We start from the raw sequence: 26,106 nt of genomic DNA, 5'->3' as shown, positions 1-26,106 counted from the left end.
TTCAGTTAAATTTTTATAATTAATTAATTATTATTTTTGTTCTTTTTCCCACCGTGGCCAATGAGAACCACCTCGATTGTGGCTAGTGAGGCCTTATAGGTCCTTGCCTAGTGACTAGCGGTGGAAAAAGAAAAAGAAAATATAAAAAATTGTTTATGTCAATGCAGGACCACTGGTCATGCAACGTAAGACAACTGGCATTAACGTCAGTGATTTTCGTCCAAAATTAGCTGTGATGATTATATTGTCAAAATGTTTAGATATAAATTGACCAAATTGAAAAGTTTATAACTGAATTGGTATTCGAATTATAAGTTAACACTTTTTTTTGTGGTAATTTTCCCCATTGAAATCATATTGTGAGATTTGTCATATTTCTTTTCATATTTCTCCGTCTGTGGAAGTCACATAAAGAGTTGGTAAATGTAAAAGAAAATAATGGTAAAAAAGGTTATCACCTTACCTGATTTTTCGTTTACTTGTTCATAAGAACCTTTCATGAAACATATATACATTTATATATATATATATATATATATATATATATATATATCGGCCATGAAATATATTTTTAATAGTTTGCAAACTACCAACTTTGTTGTTAGTCTTTCTTCCCAATTCCTTAATTTATCAACTTTTATATGAATTTACCAATCTTTATGTGAATGAATTTTCAACTTTTTCTAATAAACTAGTTTTGGGTTATTAACTCTCATCTAAGCTATTATCCACATTTATTATTATTTTTTATTTGGCAAATCTTTTTGAGGTTTACCAATTTACTGTTTAACAAATGACATAAATTTATCAACTCTTATATGAATTACCAACAATTGTTTGTATGATTATCGGCTATTCTCCCATCATCTTAACAACTAATTTTCAATTACTAATTCTCATTTAAATTGATTGGTTAGCCAACACTAGTCAATAAGTTAATCAAAGAAATTTTTTTGATAAATCACTTAAATTAAAAATGGTAATATTGTGAAGAGTTGGTAAATTTAAAGCATACTTAAGAAAGATTCATAAAAATTGGTATAAGATAATAAAAATTATTAATTGAAAGAAAATAAATTTGGTAAGTTATTTAAATGGCAGTGCTAACCGTTTGTTAACATATTTAGAAAAGAGTTGGCAAGTCACTTTAATTAAGATTGGTAACTTCTAAAAAGAGTTGGAAAATTTAGACTATTACTAAAAAATACAAATAAAGAAAGTTTGCAAGTGATAAGAAAATTTGGCAAATTTTAAAAAATAAATATACTTCAGTAAGTAACGAAAAAACCAGTTGATAAACTAGTACTAAGTGTTAACTTAATGGAAGAAAAGTTGGTGAGTCATGCCAATCTAGGTTGATATTCTTGAAAAAGAGTTAGTAAACCTAAGGGCTTGCTAAGTAAGATATATAAAAATTGGAAACTCAGCAAAAAAGTTGGTAAATTAGAAAAGATGATCGAATTTTGGTATATAACTCAGATGAAAGTGAGTAACTCAAAATTAGTTGATAATTTAATTTGACAGTTAGTATGTCACTCTAATTTATATTGGTAATATAGTATAAGAGTTAGTAAATTTGAAGTCTTCATCAGTTACGCGAATAAATCTTGCTAGGTTAGTTCAAAAGCTGGCAATGCACAAACTATCAAATCAAAACTGCTGATAATACTGGTAGGTTACTAATAAGTTTTCTGGAGCAGAAAACCACTAGTCATTTTTTTTCATACCAATAATTCTTTCCTCACTTGATATTGAAGTTTACCAGACAAAAAGAGAGAGTATTATTTAGGCATGGAATAGAATTCTGTTATTACACTCACATATATGGCTCTCTACTTTTACCTCAGCAATGAATATTTATATGAAGAATGATGAATGGGATGAATGCGAATGTCTCTTGGAATTGTATTTTTCCTATTTGGTGTTTGGACTTATATTAAACAGAATATGCGCACTTGATGAGGTCTAAGGAACCAAAAGAAATGTAGTTTTCGTTATTTTCATTAGGTGCTACATTACTCGTCAGCACGTTAAATCACTAATTATGTAGGAGTCAGAGGGGGACCAAACCAATTGGGGGTCAAGATCTCGAGGTGGTCCAAATATGTAGCAAAACATCGACTAATGTAAAGGGAAATGTAATCTTAAGCAATATCATTATGTGAGCAACTTATGGACGGAGGTATGAGATCTGTAATCATATAATAAAATTCGAGTAGGACACGAGAGATTGTCAATTAGTCTGTCGTGCCCACTCAAATCAATTGCAAATTGCATTTCTCCCTCCCTCCCTCTCTCCTCAATTATTTGGGATTTAAGGATACATCTATTCGACAATTGACATTATCATTAATTTCCCGTTTGCAAGCTTGTCAATGAAGTGGGGGTAATGCAATTAGGGGACCAAAATTCAGATTATATGATCCGTGATATTGATCTTAAATTGATTATGTCATACTCGTGGTCCTTGAAGGCAACCTACGACATTTTTATATGGTGGAAGATCGATGTCGCTTGGTACCACTAGAATTTGTCAGTTTCAATGCCTGCTCCCTAGGAAAGCAAGTTCTCATCCCATCATTGCTCTAAAGTCAATTTTAAAAATTTTTGTCATACGATACAATGGGCGGGATTGTCGCAGCTCAAGTAATCCATATGTTATTGCATGTGATATGTCGGATTTCAGGAGGAAAATTGACTCGCTTTACTTCCCTTGAATCGAGGGATCCATGCTTGATAGCTTTTTAAGAGGGCTCAGATGATTATCCTCGAAAATCATGCTACGTAAATATCTTTGTTTGGTGTTTAGCAGACTTAACAAGAAAGTTAGGAATTCACCACATTTAATGGTTTATATGGAATTGAGATTATGTCTTTGGAGCTTGTAGGTGCTACGCAGTTATTGAAATGCGGTTGACATTGACATTGCATACATCATGCTTCATGTGTGTCATCATCTGAGCTAATAACAGTTAGTACAATTTTAAAATTTGGACAGTTGTCATGTAAACAAAATAAAATAATATGATTGACTTAGTAATACCACGTTAAGTGATATCACCTCTTTATATATAAGATACATTTTCTGATTTTGTTGAAACTCTTGGTATCTCTACAGGTCACTCTAGTGGTGAAATGTCTTAGAACACCTTAACTTTACTTGGGTTCCTCCTTAAATTTTAATTAAAAAATTAAATAAGAACATTGGAGTGACCCGACATGCATGCATCCCCCAGCCACGATTGACGAAGGACGAAGGGCGATGGCTCGAACACGACCCAACCCCTGTCTTAGGTCCTCATCTTCAATCCTTTCGCATGGTTCTGATGGAGTATGGAGATGAAGCTCTTGTCGGAATAGATCACAAGCGCCGTGTTCGGCTCGTTGTTCTCGGGTCATCGGTAGCTCAGAAGCCTCAAGGGATAAGTGGCTGCCTCAATACGACAGTCGCCGTACTTGTCCACCCCATAGCTTTTGTAGAGCATTCTTTCTCACCATCATCTGCTCGAGACCTCTGCTATTATTGATGAGCGTTTTCGTTGACTCATGGAGGAAATAAGAGGAGATTAAACAGAACACCAAAAGGATCGTTGAATTTTGGAGACACTGCTTAAGTCTTCTGATAATTGGAGCTATTGCGTCCATATGAATTTCGTTTCGTGTCCGTTTTAATGCGTCGCTCAATCCATCTAGCTATTTACTACTAAGTTCATTAAGCCTAATCATCACATCACCTTTATACCTGAAACTGAGATTGATTCACCGATGAATACAACGATTAATCATTACGTTATATTTGAAACTGTCTTGGCCCGAAGACCACACGAGCTCAGTAAACTTCTTGCACTCTTCCAAATCCATGGCCCGATCCAACCCCTTGATGAAAAGGAATCACCGGGATCTTCCCGACGTAATCATGCGATGGCTCATCGCACTGTGTTCTGGGCCTTAATCTCGTATGAGAGTGCAAACAAGTCTCGTATGAGATTGCAAACAAATCTATCATATCCGAAAATATTGTGTCGTGAAGATGCACTGAAACTTTGTTGTATTTTCCGACAAACCACCCGTGCTCGTCTGTGCAGCGTGGACGTTGTTGCGCATGGAGAGCCAAGCGCTTGAATCGGCTTTTCAAGTTATCAGAGGTTAAATCTACAACAGAAATTTGGCGCATGGTTTTAGGATCGCGTGCATGAGCATTGGTCACTCGCGAGGAAGACGATTACCACTTGTTGACAGTAGCTCCTTCCGGTCGACCATTCCCTCAAGACAGTCACTAAACCGTGAGGCACGTGAAAGCACAACCTTGGACACAGATCGATTGCGATGACCTTGGACTCGAAGAACTCGACAGATTCCATCTTAAGAAAAAGTGCTAGTTGTCATTTTCTATAGCTCTGGCCAAGTGGTTGTGGGCTTGGTGAAGTTCCAAGTTGAACTCAGATGAAAAGCACGGGTGAAGAAACCATTTATGACAGCCGAAGTTAGCTAGCAGCACAGAATTAATACACTTCCCATACTTATGAAAGCAACTTGTAACTTCATAGTCACAATTTCATAAACAATCATATCTAATAGCTCACTCGTTGAGGAAGCACAAATTATGACACACTCCACACTCCACACTTTAAACTTTATTTATTCTCTTTCGGTTCAGAGTTCGCCTCTCCTTCTGCGCCAACCATAGAGAGTCGATTTCAGACTCCGCAGTAGGCTTTGGTCATGGTATGCTTGGCTCTCTCACGGACGTCGACCGTGTCGTAGAAACGGAGCAGGCCCACGTGATCGAACGGCTTATATTGCATTGGATGCTCGTCGTCGATAAGCTCTTCCGGGGTCTCTATCAGTCCGCCCCGGAACGAGAACAGTCCAAGTGCATACCTTGCCTCGTTCCCTTTCATCACCACTCTGTGATAACCAGGCCTTACTCGGTTATTGCTCCATGCCTGTCCAACCAAAACATTACAATTTTTTGTTTTTCAAAGAATATCTCAATATTTGATCTACCAGGCTGTCACATCATTCCAGTAAAATGAATAAAATTCCTCCATTTGTCTAATTTATCTCATAAAGAATATCTTAATATTTCAGGATTTTTAGGACCTCAAGAATCACGATATTCCTATTCATCTAAATCAAACACCGCACGGAAGTATTCTCATTTTGAAAAAACGAAGGAGAGCTCATAGCACGTTTATCACATGGTAATTCTGGATTGTTAATTTGCATTTTACTCGCCACGAGAGCATTTTTATCTATGAGCTAAAAATTGGAATACTGTAAGGACTAAGGAGTAACGCCCCATTACCATGCATGCGTCCCCAGCCAAGACAAGGAACGAAGAAGGCGAGGGCTCAAACCCTATCCACTCTCCGTCCTTGTTTCTCAACTCCAATCCTCTCACATGGTTCTGATGGAGAATGGAGATGAAGCTCTTGTCCGTGTGAGTCACGAACGCCAAGTTCGCCTCGTCGTTCTCGGGCCTTCGGTAATTCAGGAACCTCAACAGATAAGTGGTGGCTCCGAGGTGAGACTCGCAATGCTTTTCCACACCGTAGCTCTCGAACAACATCCTCACCACCGTCTGCTCCAATTCCGCAACTGTCTTCGCGTAGAGTTGAGCGTTTTCGCTGATCAAATATCACAGTACAGAGAATTAGTTAACTACGTAAACCGTTGCTCGATGATTGAGGATGGCTGTCCATGTATTTTCTTTTCTTTCATTACGCCACTGCGTACACTCCTAAGAAATGACGAAGATGATGAATTTTGAGAAAATCATGATCGGATTGTGGCACATGACCACTACATCTTATTAAACGCTTCAATAGTCGAAAAGCTAAATGTTAGCCGAAACATGGAGTCTAATTGATATTTTCTCGTACCAGAAACGATCGTTGCCCGATGGCCACATGAGCTTGGTGAACTTCTGGCACTCTCCCAAATCTGTGGCCCTGTCGATCCCCAAGCCTTCGTGAAGAGGGATCGCGGCGATCTTCCCAACATAGCCGAACGCAGGCTTATCGCTCGTGTTCTGGATTTTGGTTTCATACGGAAGCTTAAACAGCTCTACCAGGTCGGACAAGATCACCTCTCGAAGATGCGGTGACAGCTTGTCGTACTTCGCAACAAACCAGCCGTGCTCTTCGAGCGCGAGCCGGACGTCGTTGCACGTGGTGACCCAAGAACTCGACTGAGGTTTCGAGTTCTCCAAGGTTAAATCAATGGTGGGAATTGGCATCGTTTGAGAACCCATGAATTTTAGACTTCGGATCTCTCTCTAAATCTCCTGAATTGAACGTCGTGCTATATATGGATTCACTTGATGACTCGACTAGTTATTGCGCATATATATTGCACGGTCTAATGATTCTACCATCCACGGCAGAAGGGACAAAGTAGGCGATTAGCTACGAGGCTAACGAATATCCTGGGGTTTTGCGTGCGTGTATGTGTCTTGTCACAAAACAACTTGCGAATAGAAAATACGATGGTTGACGTATGTGATGTACCGTCCCTTTAAATATGCCGATAAATAATTTTTTTTTACATGGTCCATATGGTCCAAGCTTACATATTAATCATTTAAGTCCATAATGAGACCCACATAATTAACCATTCACATGATATTGATGTATATGATTTATAGATTATGCAATAACGTCTTATCGATGAGATACGAGGGAAATTACTAAAAAAATCTTAAATCTATTGTACTTATTCCAATTTAATTATAATCTCGTCCCACCACATTATCTCGAAGAGTTCTTCTCAATAAATTAATCTCAATGGTTGAAATTCAACCTGATTGATCTAGGAGATTTAAATCCCAATTTGATTGTAGTATTGCATTTGGTGTGAGTATATGGCTTTTTTGACAATGACGAAACAAGTCACTGTTTGGGAAAGTTTTGTTCTTCCAACCCTATACAAGTAATCCAATCACGCAAGAAGAAAATCATAACTTTGCCCATGATCAACTTGTCTAAAAGTGGATCACGTACTTCTCCCATGATGGTTGCTTGGGATCCTCCACCTCTGGGATGGATCAAACTGCAAATGGATGGAGCATCTAAAGGTAATCCAGGACTTGTCGAAGCTGGAGGATTATTTCAAAATGAAGGGGGTGACTGGCTTGGCGGTTTTACCTCATTTCTTGGAATTTATTCATTTGTACAAGTAGAACTATGGGCACTATGGTTGGGACTTACTATTGCAAAGCAACAAGGTTTCCTTAAGTTTATTCATGAGATGGATTCCAAGATTAGCATAGAACTTGTCAACCAAGAGAGAATAATGGACAATACTGAACTAGCACTTCTTAAGGATGTCAGGAAAATTTTGAGCTCTCATTTTGAGTTTAAAATTTATCATGTTTTTTGGGAGCCTACAAATATGCTTGTCAATTTTGGTATAGAGAAGTGTTAGATACTATACTCTACTTGCAGCCTCCTAGAGAATTAGCTTATGTTTTATTCAGTAATAAAGTTTGGATTGTAGATTTTATATATTAATTTTTCTGTACCTTATTTTTATCCAAGAAAAAAAAGTTTACATGCCACTTTCAGGTCAGGCATTACTGATGCTGAGCTTCGCCCATGGGTTGCCTTCGGGGCTCACTAATGCTGAGCTTAATTCGGTCCATTGGAGGGTGAACCCAAATGTGTCGGTTCGGCACAATCCTAAATGGCGATCTGGGTTCTCATTCCCCTTTTGGGATTTGATAAGATCTTCTGAATTTCTCTTTCTCGACCCCCCTGCTTTTGATTAGCATCTCGATAGCGGTGGGGTACTCTTGAGAGATGAGCATTTTTGGGAAATAATTCTAAAACATTATATACTAGTGCACCTTTTGCCTTTTTGCAGCAGGGATTTGATATCTTGACATTAATTTCTTTAGGATTTCGTGATTATCTAAGAGGAACTCAAGTAACTATCATATTCCATTCCTCTTTTCTTTTCTAACAACCTATTTTTGGGGTGATCGATTCTCGGTCCGGTTCCAAAGTGGAATTGGGAATTGGACCGGGAGAACCGAATTCTCAAAATTGGAAACCGTGGACCAGACTGTTTGGACCTAAGATCGGGAACTGAATTGGACCGTTGCTTCTAATCCGGTCCGATCTGGTCCAATAGAACCAAGCACTTTTTTTTTTCACTAAAGAGTGGCCGTGCTTTAGACTGATCAATCCAATTCAATTTCCGGGTGATGCAATAGAATTAGTCACATATGTTCCCACATGCAAAAATTCAAAATCCACTTGTCTGAGCATCAATCTTAACCATAAAGGTCATAAATAATATGGCTAAAGGTTTGCTTGGTTTGGATTTTATAAACAATTTCTCTTATGGTCTTTGAGTATTTAGTTGATGTGGGACTCTTGGAGGTTTGGACCTAAGACCGGGAACTAAACTGGACAGTCGGTTCTAATCCGGTCGGATCCGGTCTAATAGAACCAAGCACTTATTTTTTCGGTTATTTTAATTCTTATTTGGTGGATATCTTGATTAGTTTAGATATAATCTCATAATTGTTTATCTTGAAAAACACAAAAAAAAAAAAAAAAAAATCAAAAATCAATTCTTGCATCGGAGTGTTTTAGTTTAGTAAATTAAGATTGCATTTTTAGGGTTGCATTTTTAGATAATTTTGGAAATAGATTAGGATTGATTTTTTTATAGATAGGTCTTAGATATTGTTTGCACATTTAGATAATCTTATTTTCTCTTAAAAAATATTTTTCTAAGATAGGATAGGGTTTAAGTTAAATTAATCCCTAAAACATATTAGAAAATTATTCATTATAGATAGTTTAATTAATGTTTTTTTATTAATTCCGAATTTTAATAAAAAAATACAAAAATATTAGGTGCATGTCAATTAGTTTGCATATTAGATTCATTTAATTAGAAATAGCTTGTTAGTAAAATTAGGTCATATAGTTTAAATGCATGATTTATGATAAAGTTCTAGTTAAAAGAAAAATCCAAAAAATACTTGCTTTAGTGTGTGGAATTCATTTGGTACAATTTATTTTATTCAATGTTTAATAATGATTGAGCATCCGTGTGATCACCCTTATTGCATAATAGTAATTTAGGTTAAAATAAATCTAAACTGCCTGCAAAATCATTTTTGAAAATTAAAAAGAAATGGTACCGAAAAGGCATTAGAGTAATCTAGTGTAACCAAGTTCCCGTACCCTTAGTCTCTGGTTCGTAGGAGTAAAATAATTATCATATTATTTTACTTAGATGTCTAATCGACCTACTAAAAACTTATTAGTGGCGACTCCTAGATAATAATCATTTGCATGTTAAATATTTGAACCTTAAGTCACGAATTGATATGGGCTTGGGAGAGCCCGAGCTAAGTTCAAAGACTTAGTAGTCTATTAACCTAAACTTAGGTGGTGCACCCAAAATTTAGGTCGTGACACTTACCAAATGTATTTCTATCTCGGGAATATAAATTTTAGGAAGTTACAAAACGCGTTCTTTTGCTAAAAAAATTATTCCTAAGAATAGAATCAGAAAAAAAAAAACATTTATGATAAAAAATTGTTTTTCAGAACATAATCATTACCAAACGCGCCCTTAGTAACCCAAAACTAGTTATCAACTTAATCAAGGTTAAGTTGGTACTTTACTCAAACGGATGTTAGTAATTTCTTATAATGGTTGATAAACTTAAGATGCTGGTAAGAGAAGGTTTCTTTTTGTTAGAGATAAAAAAAAAAAGTTTGTAATATAAAAAATCCAAATAAACATCAGTTATTAACTCAAATGAGAATTGCTAAGGCGAAAATAGCTGGTAACTTAATTGAAGAAAAGTAGCTAACTACTCTAACTAAGATAGATAATTTCTAAGAAGAGTTGGGTAAATTTAACATTTTGATAAATAAGGAAAATAAAAGTTAGCAATTCAATAGAAGAGTTTATAAATTATTTTTAAAAAAATGGTGGTCATTGACTCAAACGAGATTTGATATACCAAAATTAGTTGGTAATCTAGTGAGGGAAACGCCGATAATTCACATAAATAAAGATCAATAAATCCAATTAAAAAATTGATAATTTTAAGGCGTTTGTAAAAAAGACAAATAAAAATTGATAACGGCATATGATAAATTAAAAAATCAAATAAACATTAGCAAATAACTCAAATAAGAGTCAGTAATTTCATTGGAAGAAAGTTGGTAAGTCATTCAAGTAAAGATTGATAAATTAAAAAAAGGCATTGGCAAGAAAGATAAATTAAAGTTGATAAATTGCATGTGGTAAAACTTTCATAAAGGTATGGATAAATTACCAATGATTTATCGGGAAATTAGGTGACATGTAGATATTTTTTTATGAAATTTTTTTGGCATTTTCAACTTCGTCAAATATTCACCGGCATGGATTACAAAGAGTTAAACCTATATTATGCGCGTAAATGACAGGCGGTCCATCTGCAAACAAAATCTTTTGAAAAAAAAATTAAACAAACGATAACCCAATGATAGATAAATAAATAAAGGGATATGTGCAACACAAGTCCTAAAACTTATAAGGAAAGTGCAATTGAATCCTAAAACTTACAAAAAGTGTAATCGAGTCCTAAAACTTATCATATCGATTCAATTGAGTCATAAAGTTAACACCGTCAAACTCAGTAATGGAAAACACAGACGTGGCGCTGATGCGGCATTTTAAATGATTTTTTATTATACACGTGGATTTTAACATTATTTTTATTCTTGTTTAAATTATATTTAAAAAAAGAAAAGGAAAAGCTAAATTTATTTCCAAAAACAAAACTGTGCAAAAAAAAAAAAAAAAAGGCACCGATGGTGCTTCCGCCGTCGCCTATCACCGGCCCTGGGCGGGGTGGCTTGCCCTCGACCGGGTGAGGCCTCGTCGGCCCCAGGTGAGGGCTGGCCACCCCCGCTAGGTCGGGCGAGGATGCCCTAATCTGGGCACGCCGGCCCTCGCTTGGGGTCGGCGATGCTCGCCCAGATTTGGGTGTCCCTGACGCTGGATCGGGTGGAGTCGTCGGTGGTGGTTGGGCGACGATGGTAGTCCGGTGCAATGATGGCGTCGGGGGCAGCGGTAGGACGTTGGGGAACGGTAGCAGCCCAAAGATCGCAAAGGGTCACCGCTGGTTTGGCTTTGGGGACGGCGTTGGGGCTATGGCGACATGGCGGCAGCAATCCGGTGCAGCGACGGCGACGGAACCCCTGCCCTCCGGAACCCACTCACTCAGATTTGGATAGTGTTGGGGCACGGCGTCGGGAGTGTAACGGAGTTGAATCGAAACGCCCAGATCTAGGCGAGCATCCCCGACCCTAGGCGATGGCCGGTGAGGCCTCCCCGCAGGATGGCGAGGTCGCCGGCCCCCGTGAGGGCCGGCGTGCCTAGAACTAGGCGTCCTCGTCCGACCCGGCGGGGTGGTCGGGCCTCGCTTGGGGCCGGCGAGGCCTCACTCGGCCTCGCCCAAGGTCGGCGACAGTCGCCGGCCCCTCTCGGCGATGGGCGGCGGCCGCGATGGAAATGCCTGCCATTTTCTTTTTTTTTTAATAGTTTTGTTTTTTAAATAAATTTTAGCTTTTCATTTTTAGTTTTTAAATCTAATTTTTAAATTTTTTTTAATAAAAATAATTTAAAAAAGCCACGTGGAAAATAGAAATTTATTTAAAATATAATATCAGCGCCACATTCGCATTTTCTGTTAGTAAATCTGACGGTGTTAAATTTAGGACTCAATTGAACCAATTTGATAAGTTTTAGGACTTGATTGCACTTTTTGTAAATTTTAGGACTTAATTGCACTTTCCTTGTAAGTTTTAGGACTTGTGTTGCACATATCCTATAAATAAATAAATAAAAGGATGTACGATGGCCACATGAGAGCTGTGAACTTCTCGCAAGCTTCAAGTTTCTCAGCACCATCGATGTTCAGACCTTCAAGCAAAGCGGTTCTGGGGACTCTGGCTATTAACCATTCGAGTGCGTGCTGTTGGGGTTTCGAACCTTGGTCTCATAAGGGAGATTGAAGAGCTCCTTCGCGGCACTGAAGATTGGATCGCAAAGCTGTCGAGGGAAACCCTCGCACTCAGCTACAAAGCACCCGTGATGCTCGAGGGCCTGCACAATCTCACCGCAAGCTCTGGTCCAGGGCTTCGTCCCGGGTTACATACTTTCCTATGAGAAAACTATCACTGGAACTTTGGACGCCATTTCTACTTTCTGTCTCCACTATACAATCTCATCACAAGCTCGTTATCCTTTTTAAAGGGGAGTTGATGAAGTGTTGTTGTTTACTAGACAGCATTTTGCTATTGCATCTCTTTACTTTCGAGGCATACAAGTGTCTCGAGCAAACCGACAAATGATACCGACGTGGTCTTGGCGATATATCCTTGCATGGTCGCCAAAAACATTCGCATCGGTCACCGAAACCTCCAACGTATCTCTGAAGATGAAAACTTAGGGTGTGTTTGTTTTGCGAAAAACAATTTTCGGAAAAACGTTTTCCTCATTTTCCAGTGTTTGGTTCATTTAGGAAAATGAGTCAACGGAAAATGTTTTCCTTCCAAAGCTTAAATTCAGGAAAACGATTTCCCTTTTGAAAGAATCGGAAAACGATTTTCAAAATGTTTTAAGGTCCTTGCTTGATGAAAATTTATTATTAAAAAGAATTTCTAATTAAAAATTTTGAATTTGTTATTATTATATCTTTTCTTTTCTTTCTTCTTTTTTTTTTTTCTTGTTTTCTCTTTTCTTTCTTTGCCTGTGAACGTAAAACCTAACTCCTCCTCCCTCTCTCCCTTCTCCTTCGCCCCCTCCTTTTCGTCACCGCCGCCTCCTCCAATCCTAGCCCATCCTACGCTCCTGTTGGCTTCACTCCCTCCTCTTCCTCTTCGCCGGCGTCTTCTACACCTTCAATCATTTTTCAAATGCAATCCAAACACCAGAAAATATTTTCAATCACGTATCACCAAATAAAGGAAAATTAACCGTTTTCCTGGAAAATGGTTTCCCAAAAAACATTTTCCAAAAACGTTACGTTTTCCGTGAAACAAACACACCCTTAAAGTGAATCCAGACGCATCCATGATAGCTCTTAATAGATTTTTCGATATACCCGTGCCTTTAAAAACATTTACTGTTTGCATAAAAAAATATCTAATTATTAGTTATTATCGACAAGTGATTGACAATGTGAAGGAAGAAAAAAAAAGTGAAATCGACAATTTCGGATGCAACCCTCAAGATAATGGAGTCGAAGAAACCATTAACGTATTGGAGTTTATGTAGACGTTGATAATCGTTCAGAAGTGACAAAAGTGGACTTTACAACCGTAGATGTGACCATCAAATAGTAGCCATGAAAAGGGAAAAGAGTAGAGAATATATTATTTAGGCATGTTTGGTCATTTGCAGAGGAAGCCAGTTGAATGGACTTAAGATTAGTCGATATTATATGCTATTGATGACTTGGGTGTAAATATTGGCACATATCAACAAGTGGCGAATGATTGCCCATTATTATACCAAAGTTGTAGATGAGTGTGTTGACTGAGGAGCAAGATGATCCATTCAAAAGATTGTACCAAGGTGTGTCACGACCCACCCCTCGATAGGGAGGAAAATAGGTTTAGGGGTATTATTTAAAAGACAGGCATACAGCCCTAATTTTAGACTACCCTAAATTTAGACGTGGGCTCTCTAAAGTCCATACCTCACGCGACGTTGGATATTCAAATTGATGCTATAATTTTTTTTTAATGATGAGCTGTTACTAGCCTATTAGATTGGCTAGAAACTAAGCAAAGTATGGGAGCATATTTCACTTCTTATGTGATCAAAAAATTTAAAGTCGGGGACTTGATTACACTAATTAAACAGTTAGTGCCCATTCAGTACCTAATTTTGGTCATTTGAAAAAGATTTTTTTTAGGCAAGTTTAGATTGATTTTTTACCTATCAACTAACACGTGAGATAACCATACGGGTGTGTAATTATTATTATTTTTTTTTGGTAAGGTAAGTGGTATTATAGCTTTGAACAAATTTACAAGAACACTCGACCGGCTCCTAATCTTGCACTCTCGATACAAATGTAGGGAGAGTGGAAGGGAGCACAATCAAGAAACAATAAAAGAAGAACAACACGGACTAAACAGAGCAAGGACCGAAGGTCCAAGAGAGACAACAAAGAGCTAAGACTAGCAAAGACTCTCCGCTGCCAGAAGAGAAGCCAACATCCGGATACTGAAGAGGCAGGATGTTGAAGGACGCCGATCTAAGCATGCTCCTGTCGATCGCTGAAGATAGCTGGGTGGAAGCCCCAACTCCGCTGGAGACGTCTATTCCTCGGGATATCAGGGATATTAGAAAAAGTTGCAGCTTTGTCCTTCACACTTTTGATAATGTGATTTTTTATTGAAGTAAGGACGACCGACTCTCCATGGAAGATAACAACATTCCTTTTCTTCCAAATGATATAGCACATAGTAGCAAAAGAATGTCGTGCTATACTATGAAAAAATTCTTTGCCTTTGAGGAACCGCATAGCCCAGAGGAGGTTATCCTTCCAAGGCCTAGGACGCCAGGGAAGATTGCAGCGAGTGGCCCAAAAGTAAGCGACAGAAGCCGTTAGATGGCAATCAAAAAATAAGTGGTTAGTGGAATCAGGGACCTCATTGCAAAAAGCACAGGTGATGTAGTCAATTCTTCCATATGATAGAAGGAGTAGCTACGTGGGTAGACGATTTTTAGCAATCAACCAGAGAATGAATTGGAACTTGAGAGTAATGTCACCTGCTGAAATTAGAGAAGCCCAATGAGCAAGGGGTCTCTTCCTTCTGAGGCGGTCCCATGCGGACCCAATGGTGAAGCGACCCGAAGGGTGCCATCTTCAGGAAAAGCAATCCGGAGAGAAGTTAGGTGCCGGAGAAGAGAGACCCCAGCTCAGTAGAAGGAGGCGCGTAGAACAACCCAAGGGCGAAAGAAGATCCGCCACCACTGCATTTCCTGGAAGCTCGGATCTTCGGATGATTGGTTCCGGAAATAGGATGTGAAGAAGCCCTTTCGGATGCCAGTGGTCATACCATAGGAAAACTGAGAGGCCATTCCCAATTTTCCAAAGGAAGGATAGGCGAGACTCGCTTCTTAATTGCAAAATCTTCTTCCAAGCCCAAGAACAAACTGTGGGAGTGGTGGCGATCCAAAAGTTTTGCCACTTTAAGAAGTTGGAATGAATCCAACGACACCACAAAGATACCTTATCCATGAAAAGGATCCATATATACTTCATCATGGCTACTTTGTTATAGTCTCTTAATTTTTGGATGCCGAGACCTCCTTCATTTTTTGGCAAACAAATGTCTTCCCAAGAGACCTTTGCCCCTCCCTTACCGAGATCAGCACATTTCCATAAGAATTGGCGCAACACTTGTTCAATGTCGTTTAGGACCGAGATTGGTAAGGTGAAAACACTCGACCAGAAAGCCTGAATTGAATGTAGGACTAACTTGATTAGTTGAAGTCTACCAGCATGAGAGAGTAGGCGATAGGCCCATGACTTGGCTCTAGAAGTAATCCGCTCAATCAAGGCAATACAGTCAGTCTTCCGAAGCCTGGAGGAAATAATAGGTATTCCAAGGTAACGCACCGGGAGTGAACCTTCATGAAATCCAAAGGCTAGCAATATGTAGTTACGGATAGTCTCAGAGCCTCCTGAAATGAAGACTTCGCTCTTGTTCTTGTTTGGAAGTAATCCACTCCAAGAGGAGAATAAGTCGAGTCATTTCTTCAGCAATGTGATGGAACCCCAATCTGCCTGGCTAAACAGGAAAACATCATCTGCGAAGAACATGTGAGAAAGCCTAACCGGTTTGCATCGCCAGAAATAGTTGAAATTTGTATGGGATGTGTGAGCACTCAATATTCCCAAAAATACCTCCATTACTAGGGTAAAGAGGTCAGGGGACATGGGGTTGCCCTGGTGAAGGCCCCTCCCGCTTGAGAAGAATCCATGCGGCTCACCATTAATCGAGATCGAGTACTTGGGGGTCCGGACGCACACCATAATCAGCTTGATCATAAATTGAGGGAATCCAAAGGCTAAGAGTGTTAGCTGAAGGAAGTCCCAGTCGACAGTATCGTAGGCCTTTTGGAAATCCACCTTAACAGCACATTTGGGGAGATAGGGTTGCAGGTGGAAGCCAGCAAAAAGTTCCTGGGCAATCAGAATATTATCTCTGATCATCCTACCTTTTACAAAGGCATTCTGCGCCGGATCTACCACATCTCCCAAGACCCAGGCTAGGCGATTTGATAAGATTTTCGTGATAACCTTATAGATGGTATTGTAGCATGCGATTGGTCTGTAGTTCGTGACCGCACACGCATTTGGCACTTTTGGAACTAAGGTGATGATAGTATTATTTACCTCCTTGAGTAGTCGCCCGGAGGAAAAAAATTCCTTGACCGCGTTGAGGACAGATGGGCCAACTATGTCCCAATTACTCTTGAAGAATTCCACTATGAACCCATCAGGGCTTGGAGCTTTACCTCTCGGGAGAGAGAAAGAGTCAGTGATCAACTCCCCTACCACGTTTGTAACCGATAAAATCCTATTACGGAGCTCTCTCTTCTTGACCGAGAGGTGGAAAAATCTTGTATTACTATCGCCTTCTTTAAGCCACCGAATTATGGACTTTTGCCTGTAAAAGGATTCTTCATCACGGCGCAAGTCCATGAAGTTACGGCGTCGTGTTTGCTTGAGCTTAGCCAACTGTGGGTTCTACGGATCAAGGACCAGTTCAGTCTGTACCAACCGAAGGCTCTCCCTACGGGTGCGCAATTATTAACATAACAATCAACAATTAAAATGACATCGAATAAATTGCATGGAAAAGCAAGCATTTAGCACTAAGAAATAAATAAACGCTAGTCCTAAGCAAAGGGAGGCCATAATCAGTGCACAGTCAAGGGTCTTTGTCTCCAAGAACCATTCAAACCGTATTATAAAGTTCTAGGCTTGTTCACTTTTAAGCACAATATTTTTATAAGGGATTTTCTCACACTTTAAGAGAACACTACCCAAAAACTATATATAGCTTTTTCTGATTTTAGAAAAAAAAAAAAATCGGAATTTTTTTATTAATTTTTTTAAAATGTATTTTCTTTAAAATTTTAATCCAAAAAAACCCGGGCCAGGCCTTGGGACCCAGTCTAAATGAGGGTAGAAGCCTGGTCACACGAATTTGGGCACACGGACAGAAGATGGGCCATAAGAGCAAGCCTTTTGAGAAAAGGACCAAGCGAAGTCCGAGTTGCCAAAACAGGAGGAGACCCCAACTCACCCATGACAAGCCCTAGCCCAGATTCCCCTAATTCAAACTGGCCCAAACTCCCTATAGCCCAAACCGGCCCGAATTTACCAAATCTCAGCTAAGTTCAAGCCCATAAATCTCCTTTAAACCCAAAGTCCAACGAGCCCACAGCCACATCTTCTCACATTTCCCTTCTCAGACGCTTGCACTGCCCCTCTTTATCATTAGTCCCTCTCAGAACCCTCTTTCAATCAGACTCAAGAAATGAGACGCTAGAAGAAAATCAACAACCCATCTTCATCTAAAACAAGACATCCACGACATGAGCGGAAACCTCCTCGCCACTCCGAGTGTTCGCCAAACTATCCCTGTCTCGGCTATCATCAAAATATCACCATTGTTCATCCATTCGATGCTCATACCATTGCTTTATAGAAACGCCCTGAACATGGATATATAGAATGGGACGTAACATGAGTTCAATGCAAACATCATCTGAGATTCGGTAATATGCATAACAGAGACCCTCGCTCATTCTCCTCACCAATGTTCATCAAGAGGAAGAACATAACAAAATAAAAGTTCAGTAAGGTACTCAGCAACCCCACTATGTGTGAATTTTAGGCTTAATATACGACCACTCAATCTATTTCATACAAATCATAGCCAAATTAACCAAAACTATTTTAGATTGACTCTCAGAGTCATTTTGTCAAACATGTGGGGGGCGTCAAATGAAAGGAAACCGCGGACGAGAAAAGGTCTCAAAACCGGATCAAAGGTCAACATGAACCAGCAAGGAATGCTCAACATCAACGAAGGACAGCATAAGCAAAACCCGAAACGCACGCCACGGGTCAGTAGCTCGTGCAAAACATGAGAGAACAGGGCAAAAGCAGGGCACAAAAAGGAAGGGTCGGCCGAGGGTCCCTACCCGGCTCGGAGGCGGCGAAATGATGGCGAGCTCGAGACAAATCGAGCTATGGCCGATCGCCTCGATGTCCCTGAGCCAAGATCCTCGGGGCAAGGGAAGTTCGGGGCGAGAAGACACTTACCGAAGATGTGGGTGCCGGAAAGCAAGGTTGGGATGACGAGGATAGCGACTGGGGGTCCTCGAACGGGACTTCGGCGTGGCGAAGCGATCGGAGAACTCCTCGCTCTTAGTCGTTCTCTCAATTTCTCTTGCTGTCCGATTTCTCCCTTTCTAGCTCTCTCTCTCTCCAGTTCCCTCTCTCCAGCTTCTCTAAATCCAACCCCTCTGAAAACGACGGACACCCAACACACCCCCCCGGCCGTCTTGGCTGCTCTCCTCTCTCCCTTTCAAGCCACGACGCCAGTTGCTGCCTCACCAGTCGTCCCGTCCTCGGTCCTTCCCCTTCGTCGTCCAGCCAACGTACTGTATATTTACGTTGAGCTGTCGTCCAACGGCAGGGAGAGAAGGAAGAGAGAAGAAGAGGCCGGGCCGGGAAAAAGGAAAAGAACAAGTGAGCTGAGCTGGCCCAGGCAGGGAGAAAGAAAAGGGCAAAAAGAAGGAGCCGGGCCAAGGCTGGCCCTAGCCCAGCCCGGCTGCGCTTTCCTTTTTTAATTTTTTTAAATTTTTTCAAATTTTTTAATAATTAATACTACTAATGTAAATTTTCCTAATGTCTATATGTAATAAAATATAATGGAAATTATTTTTTGCTGGGTTAGGAATTAATCGCCAATTTTCTATGCAAATGAAACCCTAAATGAATAGCTAAAATTTAAGTGCCAACAAGATTTAGATATGTGTAGACCCATTAAGGAAGATTGTGAATAATAGCTAGACAAACATGGAGAGATCGAGGTGCTTTTTTGAAGGAGCAACCACTTTGAAGAAAAGACTCGCCAATGTAGGAATATGAGATTGAATTTCCTAAGGTGCGGAAGTACATTTACAATCATGAAGGAACTGCTTCCAAACGGTTATAGTAGAAAGCCTATAAATACCAAGTTCTCATCAACTAGAATACCCCTAAAAATCAAATTAAAATGTAATATTTTAATTATCTTTATTTTCCTGCACTTTATTTTTCCTTAGCTATAACTTTTTGATTTATGTCGTCAATTAAATTTCAACTCGTATCTCTATCTTGATGCTTTGTTGTCGATTAAATTTCAGTGTGTATCTCTATCATAGGTGTTGCATTGTCAATTTACTTTCAGCACAGTTTGTGGATGTGTCTCACCATGGAAGTGGTTGTATTTTCAAGCTTTGTTATTGATTGAATTCCGATATGGTTTGTACGTACAATTTGGTTTAAAGTTCAAAATAAAGGTTTACAGTTATTTCTTGTTCGCCTGAAAATTTTCTTGTGTGGAGTCACCCTAGAACCCATTTCCTCTCATCAAAAGCCAAATAATGATTTTCGGTGAATGATATTTTTGTCATTAATTAAATTTCAATGAAACACTTACTTTCATTTGTTTTACAATGAATTTTTTTTTTTTTTTTTGCTTTGCAATCCATTTCCTTTCTCAATTTATACCCAATTTTACTTTTTCACACCGATTACGTCCAAATTCCAATACCCATTTGAAGTAGAAATGATCATTTGGCAAAATTGTTGAGGATAGGCTTAAAGGTCGGGTTTAATTTATTGCCCAAACCCACTCATATTATAAAATTTATAAGGAATTTTAACATGAAATTAATCACCACCTAAATAGGCCTCCATGGACGTGACTGCTAGAGAGCATTTCTATATTTGCACTATTCACGGATTTTCCATCAATATGGACATTTTTTTTTGCCTTTTGGTCCGAATCAATATAGACAATTAGACATGCAAATAATAACACAATAAGAGGTCATTTGGCGTGATAAAAAGCGTTCACCAAAGTCAACTTCATCTTAAAAAACTCAAATGCCTGGCATACAAAGAAAACATCGTTTGAAGATAAAACTCTTACTAGGCAGGTCACTAAGATAGAGCCCCTAAATTTATAGCACTTGTGGGTTGAGATTTTTTACTTTTCATCGTTCCTTTTCCCACCAAAAAGTTTAAATGGAGAGTCAAAAAGAGGAAGTTCTCTCCTAAATCCTAATTTGCTTAACCTTATCCACATCAATGCACATGAACTCAAATGGTTGTTGAGATTAGACTGAAAATTGCCAACTAATTATGTTATTATGAAAATTTGATTGATGCCATATATGTCCATAGCATATTTAGATTTTCATCAATTCTATGCATTGTCCTTTTAAAGTGGTAACTGATAGTCTGACGCCATTGCCTCATAAAAAGTAAATACAACCTAAAGCTTAATGGAATACTAAATCAAATAAACCTGTATCAAGCACCATTGAAGGAAACTTTGATGGGTTCTTAGTTGTCACCTGCATACACTCTAAGATGGATTTCACAAGTGGATTTTCATGGTATGCTAATTAAATGTGAAGATAACTCTCTCAATGGAAACCAGGCTGGGCAAGGTTAGGCCCAAGCAAAAGGTGCACATTCTTGGCTATCTCATGTGAAACTCCTACCCAAACTCACCTTGGCCCGAGGGGCAGGGCGATTGAGCCAGCGGCTGTGGATAACCTTTACTTGGTAGGAATTCTAAACGGACACTATATATATTTCAAATTTTAGAAAATGATTGTAAAAAGTTATTTGTAGTGGCCTATATACAGTATTTATACTGTAAAAAAAAAAAGTGTTTGGATTGATGACAAGTAAGGTCACACATGATAACACTCTTATTCTTTTGTTTTTCTGTTCTTTTGCTTCCTGAAATATATTAAAAAAAAGAAATTCATTTGATAACATCAATTAATTTTTTTATTTTCCGGAATAGAAAAGTGGCCAGAAAAAGATTTGGAACAAAAACAATAAATAAAAAAACACTTTAAAAACAATTTCTAGAAATAAATCATTTTTTTCTTTTCTTATTCTTCCTTGCCCCTTGCCAGCGGCTAGTGGAGGAGAAAAAGAGAGGAAAAAGAGAAAAAAAAATTATAAAATTATAAAAGTCTATGATACAAAAAAAATTATGGGTTGCACCAAATTTATACTTGTTCTTTTTTTTCAATAGAATTTTTGTATATTTATCAAACACATTATTTTACTTAGAAATTATTTCTCGAAATAAAAATATTACCAAACGCACGATAAAGTGTTTACTTCGTAAGATTTTAGTGGGGTTGGGGAATGAAAAAAGGGAAAGAAAAATAGAAAACCAAAAAGGGATAAAAAGGGAAAGATCAATCATCTTGTCCGTAAGATTCACCACTTACCACAACTTTCTTCGTACTTAACGTGAAGATTTTATTTTTAGCCAAGCAATACAAAGATATATGCTGCAAGATCACGAACTAGGCTGACTTGTAATTCATTGACTATGCTCTGCCTCTTTTTAGCTTCACAATACGACTAGACCCCACAATAAGCTTTGATGAGGCATTGAGACTTAGTGCGACCCTGGCTCTTGTCGTAGAAACGAAGGAAATCAAGATGATTGAATGATTTGAACTGTTGAGGGTGGTCTTGATCTATAAGTTCCTTTGGTATCTCTATTGTCCCTGTATTATACGAGAGACACCGAGTGCATACCTCACCAACCCGTCTTCTCTTACGTTGGTTCGATGGTAACACGCTTTGATTCTTCCGTTGCTCCATCCCTTAGTAATCATTATACATATAAATAAATCAGACAGTATAGTGTTCTCTACTAATGATATTGTTCTTTATATATTCTGATTCTACTTAGCCATCTAAGAAGTGAAGAAAATAATGGGTTACCTAGCGTCAGAATTCGAGTATGATTTCATGTCATGTATTTCATTTCAAAAATATATTTATACTACCTAACTTTGTGCCATAGAATCCCTATGTTTCTATTCTTGATCTGAAGTGCATTATATTTCAAGCACATTATTAATTACACAACGGGGCTCGACTACTACTCTGGGGAAAACAATAGATAAGAGACTCACCATGCATGCATCACCGGCCATGACCATGAAAGATGAAGGCGAGGGCTGGAAGACGACCCATTCTCCATCCTTTGTCATCACCTCCAAGCCCCTGACATCGTTCGGATAGAGAATGGACAGGAAGGTTTTGTCCGTGTAGGCGATCGGGTTGATGTTACCCTCGTCCTCGCCAGGTTTCTTGTACTTCAAGATGCGCAGGAGGTATGTCGTGGACTCGAAGTGAGAGTTACAATATTTCCCCACGCCGTAGCCTTCAAACACCATCCTCGTCACCACTTTCTCCACTTTAGCTATCTCCTTTGCGTAGGAATGAGCAGTTTTGCTATAGCAAAATGGAAAAAATATTTTCTAATAAGAAAGATATACAAAAAATCGACTTCCTTAGCAAAGACATAATACCTACTACATTGTCATAATCGTGAAGCTTTCATTGCAATTCTATGGAAGCATTTGAAGAGGCAAAATTGTTTTGTTCCATGCACCAAATATGGATATTTTGAGAAGAATTTAAAAAAAAAAAAAAGAGTCTTAAATCAATTGCAATTGTATCAAATTATTCCTATTTTTTTTTTTTTTTTTTGCAATTGTATCAATTTATTTCTAAATTATTTTTATTTATCAATTGAATCTTAGACCTTTTACATATATGTCAATTTAGTTCATTTGACCAATTTTGACCAGCTGGCACTAATATTGACAATTTTCTATAATATTTTCATATTTTTCAAATATTAAATTTTGACCACCTGCATTGATATTGACAATTTATTTTTATTTTCATACTCTCTCTCTCTCTCTCTCTCTCTCTCTCTCTCTCTCCTTGCCAACATTTTTAATAGTTTGTAAATTAGCAATTTTCCACTAACTTACCAACTTTGATTTACATAGGTTATTAAGGATTCAAATTTATTAACTCTCGTATAAAATAACCAACCTAATTAGAGAGGGACTTGCTAACAAATTAATTAACTCTCGTATAAAATAACCAACCTTATTAGAGAGGGACTTGCTAACTTTTATCGGATTAAGTTACGAAGTATTTTTCTAGTTACTAACTCTTATTTCAGTTACTTACCAATGTTTAATTATTTTGTTTTATATATTATCAATTTTTTTAATCTAATTACCGACTTTTATTTACCACGGTTAGCAACACCTTGCATTTACTCTCTTTCTAAAGATCTATCATCTAAATTTTCACCAATTTTTTTGCTTACCGATGTTCATTTGATTTTTTTAAAAAATAATTTAACAACTTTTCTTTTCGTTTACAAATAAGATTGGATATTAATTGGTAACCTAATTGAAACGTTAGCCCGAAAAAAAAAAAACGCTTTTCCTACCACATATAGATGGAGAAGCTGCGACGCGTTCCCTGTATTAAACATCCAGAGAGGAAAACCCAAAGAAAAATGAGGAGAAAAGGGTGTACCAGAAGCGAGCGTTCCCAGATGGCCACATGAGAGCTGTGAACTTCTCAAAAGCTTCAAGTTTCTCAGCACCATCGATGTTCAGACCTTCAAGCAAAGGAGTTCCAGGACATTTGGCTATGTAACCATTCGAGTAGGCGCTACTGGGGCTCCGAACCTTGGTCTCTTGAGGGAGATCGAAGAGCTCCTTTGCGACGCCGAAGATTGGATCGCGGAACTCTCCAGGGAAATCCTCGTACTCGGCTACGAAGCACCCGTGATGCTCAAGGGCTTGCACAATCTCTGTTAAGTATAAAGGAACAAAATATGCTGCAGAAAAACGGAAACAGAAGACTTGGCAATACAGCGAAAGCAGAGGACTTGGCGATACAGCAAATGACTTGGATCACCAAGTCATAGTCATAGGGTTAAATCAACGGCAAAGATCTTATAAGGAAGACCAGCCTGGATCGACAATCAATGAATGAGATGCTCAAAGAATCAATGACTCGGATCGCTAAGTCATAAGCGTAGTCAATTAGGTTTTTCTGTTAAAGTAGTTGCTGTATTCGGTTTTCCCTTGTAACCGAGTTCTGTTACATACTCTGATATAAATACTCTGCTTTGCTTTACTTAAAGATGCGATGGGGAAATCATATAGATAGAATACAAAGAAGGTGAGAGAATAGAGAAAAGTGAATCAAGATCATCAGCGAATGCTGAAGCAATCCCTGTATTGAAGAGAGAGTTTCGAAGAATGGTTGACAGCTCAAGTCCAAAGTGCTGAAGCAAATCAAGTAAGATTGATCTTAGAAGATAGAACAGAAGAAGTGTATTCATTTTTTCTACCTTTCAATTGTACTGAGTTACAATGATACAATCACCATATTGAAATACAAATGATCTTCAGAGTCGACCGCTTGATCTTGTTTGAGTTCTTCATCTTTCTCAATCTCATCGCAAGCTCTGGTCCAGGACTTCGTCCCAGGGTTCCATACTTTCCTGAGAGAAAACTATCACCGGAACTTCGGATGCCATTTCTACTTTCTATCTCCACCGGACAATCTCATCACAAGCTCGTTATCCTTTCTAAAAGGGAGATGATGAAGTGCTTTCGGTAACTAGACAGCATTTTGCTATTGCATCTTTTATTTTCAAGGCATCCAAGTCCGCGAGCAAACCGACAAATGGTGCCAGCCTAGTCTGGGCCAAGTATACGTGCATGGTCGCCAAAAACATTTGTATCGGTCACCGAAATCGTCCAACGTGTCTCTGAAGATGAAAACTAAAGGTGAATCCAGACACATCCAGAATAACTCTTAATAGATCATTCAATATACCCATCCCTCTAAAAAAAACACGGATCTTCATTTGTAGAAAATGAATAACATAACAAGTTTTTTTTTTTTTTAAATGGTTGTTTTTATTGCATACAAAAATGAATGAATGAAAAATATTTTTATTGTTTGTAAAAATATTAAGACATAAATTGTTGTTGGTAATGCAAACATTTTTCATTGGCTAGATAATTTTAAGTGATAGAAGCATTTATTTTCAAGAAAATATTTTTCAAATCATTCATATTTCACAAAATAAATGAAACCTTATATGTCATATGATTATCTTTTCAGGAAATTTCCAAATGAACAATTTCAACGAAATCTTTCAATTTCTTATTTTACTATCAAAAGACATCGATAGAAATCATGTTGCGATAGTTACATCTCATCTCGTGATGGAGATGGCTCACCATTTAAGCAATTGTTTGATTGCGTTCATGAAGCAAAGACCCGTTACGTTAGTTGTATGCAAACCGTCAGATAGGCAGATTAGGTCGAAATTAGGTGGATTGAAATGAATTTGATCTAAATTGATTTTAAAAGGCGGATTAGGTCGAAATTAGGTGGATTGAAAATGAATTTGATCTAAATTGATTTTAACTCATATTGACTCATTTTTTTATATGCAAATATAATTTTAGTGACTTATATCCAACCCAAACCCGACCCATCTCTGATGCAATCCGGACTCCAATTCTTAGCAATTTTTTTTTTCCTTCTGAATATGAAAAATAGCATACTAAAAAAACACACTACTTAATTATAACCAAAGAAACATAAAAAATAAAAATTGACAAGTGAGATATTACTAATGATATATCAGAGTAAAATCAGAGCATACATATATCAAGTCCATGAAAGAATCCGATTTGAATTCGAAGAAAATAGCTACAGACCAAAGTACAAAAAAACGAACCGCAATCTAAAATATTTCCAGCAGTGGAATCATTCATCGATTCATCCCCTAGAATCACTGGCTCAAGATTCGTAAATGTGAGACCCACACACACACAGAGGTACAAACGAAACAAGCTCCGTCGATCGCGTCCAGTGCAAATGAACGAGTGAGT

At 38.2% G+C, this 26,106-nt stretch overlaps 2 protein-coding genes across 2 annotated transcripts; both read right to left on the bottom strand.

The window, feature by feature from the left end:
- Window positions 1-4,461: 4,461 nt before the first annotated feature.
- LOC104449486 (2-oxoglutarate-dependent dioxygenase AOP3) lies at window positions 4,462-6,371 on the bottom strand. Its single transcript, XM_010063657.3, has 3 exons — window positions 5,886-6,371; window positions 5,309-5,630; window positions 4,462-4,946 (listed from the first exon to the last, which is right to left on the bottom strand). The coding sequence occupies exons 1-3, from the start codon at window positions 6,254-6,256 to the stop codon at window positions 4,698-4,700; spliced, it is 942 nt and encodes a 313-aa protein (XP_010061959.2). The 5' UTR covers window positions 6,257-6,371; the 3' UTR covers window positions 4,462-4,697.
- A 15,064-nt stretch (window positions 6,372-21,435) lies between these two features.
- On the bottom strand, window positions 21,436-24,643 carry LOC104449484 (2-oxoglutarate-dependent dioxygenase AOP2). Its single transcript, XM_010063656.3, has 3 exons — window positions 23,720-24,643; window positions 22,288-22,609; window positions 21,436-21,972 (listed from the first exon to the last, which is right to left on the bottom strand). Exons 1-3 carry the CDS (start codon window positions 23,746-23,748, stop codon window positions 21,865-21,867), a joined length of 459 nt encoding a protein of 152 aa, XP_010061958.2. The 5' UTR covers window positions 23,749-24,643; the 3' UTR covers window positions 21,436-21,864.
- Between the last annotated feature and the right edge of the window lie 1,463 nt (window positions 24,644-26,106).

Source organism: Eucalyptus grandis, chromosome 6 (assembly GCF_016545825.1).
Source record: "Eucalyptus grandis isolate ANBG69807.140 chromosome 6, ASM1654582v1, whole genome shotgun sequence".
Lineage (NCBI taxonomy): Eukaryota > Viridiplantae > Streptophyta > Magnoliopsida > Myrtales > Myrtaceae > Eucalyptus > Eucalyptus grandis.
This window is presented reverse-complemented; position numbering and strand designations above follow the sequence as displayed.